We start from the raw sequence: 11,818 nt of genomic DNA, 5'->3' as shown, positions 1-11,818 counted from the left end.
AGCTGTAGTGTATTACATTGTATTAAAAACTAAGGACTGGATTCAGGCAAGCATTCTGATTCAGGGCAGCACTTAAGCCACTTAAGACCCACTGAAGTCAATGGCACTTGTTTAAAGTTAAGCAAGTGCTGAAGTTCTTTCTTGAGTCGGGGACACAGTACAGATTTTTTTGCATATTTTAAGTTTCTCTTTCTTTTAAATTGTTCAATGATAAAGGGTCTGCCAGAGTTAAGTATGAGATGATGTTTTAACCTACTTCATGCTGCTGTGCTGTAACAGCTCATGTGGTATGTGGGCACAATGGAACAGTGTGTAGACACAAAGGATGAATATCTCTTAATTCTGTATTTTCAGCTTTTGGCAAGTTAAGAACTTCTGTAATATTATAGAGTGGTAGCCGTGTTAGTCTATATCAGCAAAAACAATGAGGAGTACTTGTGGCACCTTAGAGACTAACAAATTTATTTGGGCATAAGCTTTCGTGGGCTAAAACTCACTTCATCAGATGCATGGAGTGGAAAATACAGTAGGAAGATATATATAACAGTACATGAAAAGATGGGAGTTGCCTTACCAAGTGCTAACGAGACAATTCAGTTAAAGTGGGCTATTATCAACAGGATGAAAAATCACTTTTGTAGTGGTAATCAGGGTGGCTCATTTCAAACAGTTGACAAGAAGGCATGAGTAACAGTAGGGGGAAATTAGCATGGGGAAATTAGTTTTTATAGTGACCGTCTCTAATGTGCCACAAGTACTCCTTGTTGTTTTTGTAATATTCTGTGTAACCTTGGTGTGAGAATTGTTCTTGTTTTGCAAACATAATTGAACAGACAATATCCAGATATAGGATACTAGCTTCTCCTTGATGCATTTGTTTCAGCCATCATCTAATGCCCTCCAGCCAGGTTATTCAATCTTCAGTTGGGCCAAAAAGTGCCAAATAAATCTTAGCACCTATCAAAGGTCTGATGAAAAAGAAAATGGTAATTCAGAAGGATTTTAGATTATGTTGCCATATTTTAAATGGCTATTTTAGCCACAGTTTAGTCTCTAAACCACTGTTCAAATCCTCTGTGTGTATCAATTCTGTGCTGAGTAATGAGGACCAAGTCTCATGACTACTGAGTACATCCATTTTCCAGTAGTAATATAATTACATTTCATAGCCACTCTAATGGAAATGCTGGTTGTAAGAAGCCAAAGATAATGAAATAAAACATAGTTTACCAGTGTTTTATTAGTCAAGTTGTGCTTTAGAAGAGACCTCATGCTCTCCTCTGTAGATACCTTTATATATTTGAATGCACTCTGGTCAAAATATTCAGATGTAAGTACCCAATGGTAGGTATTTAAAGCCAAATTTAGGTTTGTTGTGACATTACTAGATTATTCAGTACTGAACTGCAACAGATTCTTCAGTGTGAGTTCTGAGTACTCAGCACTTCTGAAAATTGGCTAGATGCGTGCCTTTAAGCACCCAAGTCTGAAAATATTGCTGTCTGTGCATAGAGGCAAACAGGTTCCAAGGCCTGAAGGGACCATTGTGATCATCTAGTCTGACCTGTATAACACGGGCCGCAGAACTTGTCCAAAATAATTCCTAGAGCAGATCTGTTAGAAAAAACATTCAGTCTTGTTTTAAAAATTGTGAGCGATGGAGTGCAAAATAGTCACACAGTGTCAAGCTGTGGTAACACGTGTATATTAAATAGCCAAGTTATAAACTTTCCGTGAGGGTATACAGAATGGCCTGAGGCAAGGGTTCTCTTCTTTTCCAGACTGACAACCCATGTTGCAATAGACACAAGTTTTGGGATCCGTCCACCTCCTATTTAGGCTACATATACAGTATGAGCTAAAGATGTGACTCACATGACCTGTCATCGAGCTATTGGGAGTATAAATAGCAGCGTAACTGCTGTAGCATGAGTAGCAGTAGTAGAGGCATGGTTTAGCTGTGCCACATACAACTTGCCTGAAGCTTATGGGTCTGTACTTGGCATGGCTCAACCATGCCTCCACTGCTGCTACCCATGCTACTATGGCTACACTCTATTCAATGTGAGCTAGCGTGAGTATGTGTACAAGAATAGGAGAATCACAGCCCTACCTCATAGTGTAGGCGTAGCTTTAGACAGAAGGGAGTGAGTAATTGTAGCCTCTTGAAACCTGGTTACAACCGCCATGTTGGGAATCTCTAGCCTAAGTGTTACTCACATATCAGCCTTTTGAGCCACTTCCTCCGACATGGCTTTCATACTTTGAGACTTACGTACAGTAATTGTATCAATAGGAAAACACACATGAGTTTGGGGTCATCTTCCTAAAATGTTGTGTAGAAGTAATTTAAGTGATTAGATGGATACACATCTATTCAAGAAAACCGTATGCATAGAGTACTCTGTGGGACAATTGCACTGTAAATTTTCTGAGGCACTGAACTGGAACTATTACTTTACAAATAATGATCAATCTAAGTGCTTGGTAAAAGTTCTGAAATTCTCACTGGTGACTGGAAAACCAGGTTGTGTGAATGCCTTATTGTTTATATTAACCAAAGCTGATATTCCTGGACTAGAAACCTTCCCATCTTTATCAAATAGACATGGAAAATGTAAATGTGTGGAAACAACCCTGGATTTTCATGTACATTTTTAGCTTTGCATAGGCATCCTGTTTCAAAAGTAAAATTCTCAATAAACTGAAAGCACCAGTAAGTTCTTAAAATGGAAACAGAAAAGAGAAGTTGGTTTAAAATTAATAAGTATGGAACCAGCAGAATAATGCTGCTTAAACTGAGCAGGAAATTAATAATTTAACATTAGGAAAAGTTTAGTACTAAAGCAAATGATATTTTCTGAGCCTTTTAGTCATGTAACTTTTTTAGTGAATTTGTTACCTGTCTTCTGAAACGGTACTTCTATTGTAACTTTGATTTTTTTGGTGGAGTTGAGTTCCTCAACATTAGTGAAACCGCTCAAAATGAATACATGTAAAATCATATAAACAGATAAGAAAAAAATATGTTTGAACTGAAAAAAAAAAAAAGTAAGTTACACAGCAAATAGGGCTAAATCACACATGTAAGAAACCATACAGTAACTAAAATGTACTGCATCAGTAGAGACCCTCTACTTATTAAAAAGATGAGCAAAATATTGTGTTCAAAAACATTTTCCTTTCCCTCACACTTTCAATGAAGAAACAGTTATAAAGGTTAATAGTCCAAGGGAAAAAAAATCCTATGTAATATGAGGATACCTGATTCAATGGGATTTAGGAGCCTCTTAGCAAATCATTGGGTATGAGACGGCTATAGCTGCCAAATCTAAAGGGTCAGAGAAATCAGTATTTTAGGCTTAATTTATTTTTTATTGATTTATAAGTTGCCTTTCACCAAAGCTATTAGGTGCTTACTTGCATCGAGCAGCCAGCAATGGGTACTAATAATGAATCACTGCTGCCATCTCCTGAAATGTTAACATATACACTGGCACCAAGTCAGAAAGTTGAAAAAAAACAAACAATTCAGACAAAGGTTAAACAAGTTTCTAATAACATATCCTAACAATGACCACTCTTGGATTCTGTTCGATCACCAACAATGAGGGAATCATAGAATCATAGAATATCAGGGTTGGAAGGGACCTCAGGAGGTCATCTAGTCCAAACCCCTGCTCAAAGCAGGACCAATTCCCAACTAAATCATCCCAGCCAGGGCTTTGGCAAGCCTGACCTTAAAAACCTCTAAGGAAGGAGATTCCACCACCTCCCTAGATAACCCATTCCAGTGCTTCACCACCCTCCTAGTGAAAAAGTTTTCCCTAATATCCAACCTAAACCTCCCCCACTGCAACTTGAGACCATTACTCCTTGTTCTGTCATCTGGTACCACTGAGAACAGTCTAGATCCATCCTCTTTGGAACCCCCTTTCAGGTAGTCGAAAGCAGCTATCAAATCCCCCCTCATTCTTCTCTTCTGCAGACTAAACAATCCCAGTTCCCTCAGCCTCTCCTCATAAGTCATGTGGTCCAGCCCCCTAATCATTTTTGTTGCCCTCCACTGGAAAGAAGATGAGAAGTCACCTTACCATTATTATTTGTATTCCAATAATGACTAGAGGCCCCAGTCATGGATCATGCCACTATTGAGCTAGGTGTTGTACAAAGACAGAACAAAAAGATGGTCCCTCCTCCAAAGAGTTGACAATCAAAGTCATTGGCAGGTTCAGCCCTAGATAGCTGATAAGAAAGTGCTTCCCTCCCTGGCCTTAAATGATGTGATGCAGTTAATGTGTCCATGACATTTCAGGGTTTTAAAGATTATCACCAGCACCTTGAATTGATCCCAGGAATGGGACAGAGAAACAGTACAAAGACCTGAACACGAGTGTTGTGTTCACTGGTCTGCTCTGGTTGAGCAGAAGACAGTTATATTTTGCTCTAGCTGAAGCTTCAAGGTGGTCTTAGAGGTTAGGCCTAAGTATGGGTTATTACCATAGTGTGGTCTGGAGGTGCAAAGGTGTTACTGGCAGGGAAGAATTCTGCATTAGAAGGGAGTGATCAGACTCCTCACAAGCCACAGATGATTAAAATAAATATGTGCTGCAGCTGTAATCTGAAAAACCAGGATCAGTGACGGATCCATTAGGATCTTAATTTAGAAAACATTGACAAAATGCAGACATGCGTCATCAGCAGATGATGCAGCTAATGCCTTTGCCCAGTCCATTAAATGCTTCTTCATGCCCACAAGAATCTCTTCTGTTTTAGCTGGTGCAAGTCACATCCATTCTGAATCTCAGCCTGTCCATTTTCCTTCCAGTCAATCACACATTTGGGCTAATGAGACTGTTAGTCAATGGAAGACAGACACAGAACTTTGTGTTGGTCAGTATTTATTATATCCGCAAAACATCTTGCAGTCACCTCATACATGTTGAACAGGAAAGGTGATAAGGTGGAATCCTGAAGGATGCAGCAGGTGAGAGCTTTCCAGAAGGATGAAAGTGGGGAAGGAGAAAACTCAATGAATGGCCATTCTGAACATGACAGTAAGACCCTATAGACAAATCAATGGTACCAAAAGCAGCCGATAGTTCTAAAAAAAAGCATGGCCTTTACCCTGCTCATCACTATAGGGATGTAATTAACCATCAGTATCTATAGAGACTTGGTTTAGAGAAACAGTATTCTGCATAAAAATATTAGTATGCTAAGCAACACTTGCATCTCTTCTTGCTCTTGGGTTGGCAGAGACCACAAATGCCATAGAGAACACGGACAGATTTTGGAGGTGAAGAGTGCCCTGTGCCACACTCTACAGCGATTACTGCACCCTCCCTGGCCTTAGTCGATACTTGAAAGGCCAGATCTTCAGCCAGTGGAAATTGATGTAGCTGCATTGGCTTAAAAAAACCTGACTCAAAGTGTGTGTGGTTTCTGGAAGGAGAATTGCCTCTTTGAATGGATATTTGCTACTACCTTGCTCTCCCTAGCTGACGGACTTGTTTTCCTCACTGGGTATGTCTACACTTGGAGCTGGGGGTGCGATTCCCAGCCCATGTAGTCATACTTGCACTGGCTTTCATCAAACTGGCATGCTAAAAATAGTAGTATAGCTTCTCCCACCGACATAGCTACTGCCGTTCGCTGCGGGCGGTTTAATATCAACAGGGGAGCACTCTCCCATCAACATAGAGTGGCTACACTAGAGATCTTATAGCAGCACAACTGCATTGGTACAGGTCTCTGGTGTAGACATAGCCTTAATGTTCAGTTCTTGCACAATGAAAGACTTCCGTTTAATAACAATGACTTTATTTGTCTTGTGTTCCTAAGTAATAGGCACTTGAGGTAACCTCAGGGTCACTGAGACCTTCACACTAATCAATTTCAGCATTCACAAAGAGGTTAGTTCAGTGGGACTTCAAATACTTCCCTGGAAGTGATAGTATCTAGGCTCCCTGAGGACAGGCCATATGCATGACTTTGTTTGTGGGTATGGAGATTCAGTTCAACTCTCTTGTATGGTTTAATCACCTTATGTGTTTCAAATCAGGGATTATTTTGCACCTATGTCATCAGCAGAGCTGATCTATTTCTTCGCTATTTCCAGTAACTAATGAATCCTATTGATCTGGGGGACTGTAGATACTATACTATATTTTATGCTGTGGCATATCTAGAAGTCCAACGAGAGTGCTGATCAGCTGTTAGAGAAGTCTCTTAGCTTCCTTGCCCCTCTCTTGTAGCTCTGTATTTGTTTCTTGTGCCTGGAGTCTGTTGGTAATTCTCCATGTCTTTTATCAATAGTAATATTCCCCATGGTAGATGGAGAGAGCCATTACAATAGACACCACATAATTTTTGACTCTTTGGATTGACACCCATTGCGTTTGCTATAAAATGGTTCTGTGGAACATATTTGCTGCTTAATAAATTGAAGTATTAACACTGATACAAACAAGTATGACATCATTCAGCCAAGTGTTTCAATTTGTCAAGCTTCTATGAAAAGAGTACTAAGGGCTCCATTGTGAGCTGCAGGACATGCCCGCACAGGGTAGTAAGGTACCATAAGGCACTCCCTTACCTATGCTATCCACATCACAGATGTGTACTCAAGGGGAGAGCAGCTGGCACTGGCTTGCTACCCTCCCCCCCCCCCGTCTCTCTCATGTGGCTGCATTGTCAGTATGTACATTTCTGTTATAGTAAAAGCTTTTTTTTTCTGTTTAGAAACAAATTATAGCTTCCAATTAATTCCTTCGTTGTTGTTGTTGTTGTTGTTGGATTTTGTTTTTGACAAAGGTATTTCAAGTTAATATTAGAAAATTGAGATGATCTTGCATAATTTTGTAATAAATGAATTCACTTTCTCTTCCCAGGTATGAATGCTGCAGTACGTGCGGTAGTGCGTATGGGAATCTACGTAGAAGCTAAAGTGTATTTTATCTATGAGGTTAGTTTTCCTGTTGTATTCATTCTGTATTTGATTTTTGAATGCGTTTGGACCTTGTTCTTGTGGAAATTTCACATGGACTTTAATGGTGTAAGTCTCAAAATATTACACATTGTGTTCCTTTTGGTCACACCAAAAGCCTTTTTTACCCATGAAAGGTAATTTACCTGGTAATGACCAAGAGATGATATTCTAATTAAAACAGAAGTTTGATTTCTGGTTCCAGACCTTTTCTCCATACAACAGCAAGGGGTTGGGAATATTGAGAAGACTTAGCTGTGGTAGTTGATGGGATCAGGCCTTGCATTACGCAGCAATGACCTGTCTATCTATACGTGAATACCTTCTGTGAGGTATTCATCTAGCCCTCCCCTACCCTCCCTTACTATAGTATGAACACCTTACAACTTTTGAGGTATTTATTCTGACAACACCCCTGTGAGGCAGGAAAGTAGTATTATTCCCAGTTTACAGATGGGGAACTGAGGCACAGAAAGATTACATGACAAGAGTAGTCTGCAGCTGGTTCTATAGCCACTGGACAATTTTTCCCATTCTACAAACTAAGGGGAGTAGTTGACAGGCTGGCTACAAGATGAAGTCCTCTCCACTTCTTTACAAACATCAGAACTATTGTGTCTGTGATTGATGTATATGTATGTGAAGTTATATTCAAACTGCACGGGATATGGAAATTTGAAAGACATATACATGTACATCAAAAGGAGAAAACTATTTATGTAAATGTTACAGGGAAAATGTCCATATTGTACTTCAATTTAATAAAGAGATATATTTTACCTTTAAAGTATGTGAATATTGGAATACCATAAACATTTTAAACAAACAAGTGGCCCATTTGTATTGTATGTTGGAATTATATCAGTTCTCCTTTAGAAGCCTTTAGTTTTTAAAAGTAAAGCAATCATGGGATAACATGGAAGGTCCTTTCATGGATCAGTAACTGGTTAAAAGACAGAAAACAAAGGGTAGGAAAAAATGGTCAGTTTTCAGAATGGAGGGAGGTAAACAGTTGTGTGGCCCAGAGATCTATACTGGGATCAGTGTTGTTTAACTTATTCATAAATGATCTGGAAAACGGGGTAAACAGTGAGGTAGCAAAATTTGCAGATGTACAAAATTATTTAAGATAGTTAAGTCCAAAGCAGACTATGAAGAGTTACAGACTCACAGAACTGGGTGACTGGGCAACAAAATAGCAGATGAAATTCAGTGTTGATAAATGCAAAGTAATGCACATTGGAAAACATAATCCTAAGTATATATACAAAATGATGGGGTTTAAATTAGGTGTTACCACTCAAGAAAGAGATCTAGGAGTCATTGTGGATAGTTCTCTGAAAACATCCACTGAATGTGCTGCAAGAGCTGAAAAAGCAAACAGAATGTTAGAAACTGTTAGGAAAGGGATAGATCAGTGGTTTTCAACCTTTTTTTCATTTGTGGACCCCTAAAAATTTTCAAATGGAGGTGTGGACCCCTTTGGAAATCTAGTGTCTGTATATATAGTTGAATTCTGTTCAGTCAGTTTTCAGTCTAAGTCTTCCACGGACCTCTTAGACATAGTCCATGAACCCCCTAGGGAGGTCAGGCCTTGAATCACAGGTTGAGAACCACTGGGATAGATAAAAAGACAGACAATATCATAATACTTCTATATAAATCCAGGGTTTGCCCATCCCTTGAATACTGCGTGCAGTTCTGGTCACTTCATCTCAAAAACAGATATATTAGAATTGGAAAAGGTACAGAGAAGGACAACAAAATGAATATGGGTATGGAACAGCTTCCATATGATGAGAGATTAAAAAAGACTGGGACTTTTCAGCTGGGAAAAGAGATGACTAAGAGGGGATATGATAGAGGTCTATAAAATGGTGACTGGTATGGAGAAAGTAAATAAGCATCTGTTATTTACTCCTTCACATAATACAAGAACCAGGGGTCACCCAATGAAATGAATAGATAGCAGATTTAAAACAAACAAAAGAAAGTACTTACTCACACAACACACAACCCGTGGAACTCGTTGGTAAGGGATGTTGTGAAGGCTCAAACTATAACAGGGTTCAAAAACAAACTAGATAAGTTCATGGAGATTAGGTCCATCAATGGCTATTAGCCAAGATGGTCAGGTATGCAATCCTATGCACTGGCTGTTCCAAGCCTCTGAGTACCAGAAGCTGGGAGTGGATGACAGGTAATGGATGACTCGATGATTGCCTTTTATGGTCATTCTCTCCAGAGCACCTGGCACTGGCCACTGTCAGAAGACAGGATACTGGGCTAGATGGATCATTGGTCTGACCTAGCATGGCTGTTCTTACGTTTTAGAAGTTTATAAGCCAAAATAAACATTTTATCTAGGCTAAAATGTGGGATGCAATTTTGCTAATTAAAGGTGATTTTAATATGTCATATAAACCAAATTTAATTATAGAAGTGCTAGAAAATACAGCGTTTGCTAGTTTGTATTTACCTAACACACCGTTTATATTTTTAAACTTGATTATTTATTCATTTTTGTCCATATCTGTTTATACTTAGAGTGCAGCCACTAGAGCTATAAAACACATTTGTAAAGGAAGCTTTTTGTTTGTTTTTGCTTTTGTTTTTTAACTTAAGCTATTCCTAATGCTGGACACGTTAAGCTGTAAAAGTTACTTGGCATAACAAGGCATTCACTGAAGTTTGTATAGTAACATAAGCAACATATACATTTATATGTGTTTCAGAATAATGTGTACATATGGTTAATCCAATAGTCTGTGGCAGTTTTAAAATGGACATGAGTTTGGGCTCGAAAGAAAAATAGTAACAGCTATTTGAAAAACAACCATCAAGCAAATTTTGTTATATTGGACACTTTAAAGTTTTGTTTTAAAATGCAGAAATTAATTCAACTATGTTATGAAATATGATGAAGGTTATTCTGAGGCTAAATATGGTAAAAGCTTTCCACAATTTTAGCTTGCAAGAAAGACAGCCAAAGAACTTCTTACCCTGCCCCCCCACCCCCAAATCTAACCCCTGGTCAGAAGGGATACAGATTGGCTGTGAGTTGAAAGGAAATTCCAGGAATTGGCAAGCTAATGAGCACACCAACTATTCAGAAGCTGGTTGTTGTGGCAGCACAGCACAAAAGATTTCTGGAGCACAGTGCTCTGCTTATTTGCATACCAATTCTCTTTTTGTAGTAGGAAAATATTAATTCTACCCTTCATTCCCTGCCCCTCCCATGGTTCGAAATTAATATGTCTGCAATCTGCATGGTTTGCTACCCCTATTGTATGACTTAATGGACGATTGGCAGTGAAGTACTGGACTGGGTCCTGCATCATGATGATAGGGGGAGCCGAGAGTGGACAGATGTGGGGTTGAAGCCTTAGGGACAGATCCCTGAGTGCAGCCAAAATACACAGAGTGCAAGTCAAGAAGCAGCATGCAAAGATGGCTTAAAGCTCCTGTGTTATTGTCCTGCCCTGGTGCGTCTGTGTACATGGACTATATGGCTGTTCTCTTTACCCTGTCGTAGAGCAGTGTGAAGGATTCTCTTATTCAAGCCAGGCTACAGTGGTCATAAGGGGTCCAAAATGCATCTGAGGATCAGTGTGATGTATGGATGTTGAGCTGCACACTCTTTTCCCTGCTGCAGGGAGTATAATAGTACGGGCCTGGCACATAAGACCCCCCATATCATGTCTGTGCCTCTGGAAGATCATCCTCACACTGGGAAGTAAAAAATTCACCCTCTTCCTGACTTTATGTACCCCAAAATTAATAAGATAAGTGTTCAGTTCAAGCCTTCTCAGTCTTGGCTGCTCCTGGGGTTCCTACCTCAGGACTGCTCACATTCATTCATTTCCCATGCCTTTCCAAGGCTAACCTGTTCTTAAATTTACCAGAAATGTAGAAATACTTCTTTATATGACATTCCGGGGTGCAATCCAGACCAGTGAGGGGTTATGTCACCCTTGCCCTGCAGCTTGGGGTGCCTCACAGTGCTTTGCTGCTGTAGCTCCCAACCTGGACTTCTCACAAACAGTATGCAGGTTACACTCTTTGAGTGTCTGTGTATAGCCACAGCCCTGGTCCAGCAACCCTGGCCCCAGCAGCTTGCCAGCAAACACCAGCTACTCTCGGTCTTCCAGCAGCCTTGGGTTCCACTTGCAGGTGACCCAAACACATGCCCAGTCCCAAATTTCCCCCCCAAAACGTGTATTCTGCACTGTCCAGCCCTCTTCTGGACAGTCCAGGTATATTAGGTCCATTGTCCATCTAAAGGGATCAATAAACAACAGTTTGCTACCCTAAATGGAGTTACCTACACTATTCAGTTTAAACTCAACACTGGATTAGTTTTGATTAATGAATAAAACAAGCTTATTTAACTTCAAGGAGATATGTTTTAAGTGAGTACAAGAATAAGGCATTAAAGTTAGAAATGGTTACAAGAGAAATAAAGATAAAACGCTTCCTAAACTTAACAAACAAGACTTGGTTCAAGGTGAAGTTCTTACCATATGCTTCCAGCAACAGAGCTGACCAAACTTCAGGTCAGGATCTCACCCCAAAGTCAAATGGGTGGGTTTCTTTTGCCTTCTTCCATGAAAGAATGAGAGATGGATAGGAAGAGATAACTTGGAGGGGTTTTGCCCCTTACTTTTATAGTTCAGTCACCCTTTGAAATGCATTTTCCTGAGGGCAACCCCTAATTAAAATTCATTCAAACAGTAAAGGAGGGTGGTGAAAGATTTTCCTCTGTTTGCTGAAATGCAGATTTTTCTTGTCTCCTGTCTTCCCCTCTTGCTGTCTGAGGACACTGTTTAC

The 11,818-nt window shown here is 39.7% G+C and overlaps 1 protein-coding gene across 4 annotated transcripts in view; it reads left to right on the top strand.

The window, feature by feature from the left end:
- The first annotated feature begins 6,893 nt into the window (after positions 1-6,893).
- PFKP (phosphofructokinase, platelet) overlaps positions 6,894-11,818 on the top strand; it is a 67,583-nt gene continuing 62,658 nt past the window's right edge. For all 4 annotated transcript variants that reach the window (XM_065399651.1, XM_065399649.1, XM_065399648.1 and 1 more), the window contains exon 1: positions 6,894-6,967. In XM_065399651.1, the coding sequence (XP_065255723.1) occupies positions 6,896-6,967 (72 nt within the window). In that variant the 5' untranslated portion in view covers positions 6,894-6,895. The remainder of the gene's footprint in view (positions 6,968-11,818) is intronic.

The sequence above is a fragment of the Emys orbicularis genome, chromosome 2 (genome assembly GCF_028017835.1).
Source record: "Emys orbicularis isolate rEmyOrb1 chromosome 2, rEmyOrb1.hap1, whole genome shotgun sequence".
NCBI lineage: Eukaryota > Metazoa > Chordata > Testudines > Emydidae > Emys > Emys orbicularis.
The sequence above is the reverse complement of the archived record's forward strand: the minus strand, read 5'-3'. Positions and strand labels throughout refer to the sequence as shown.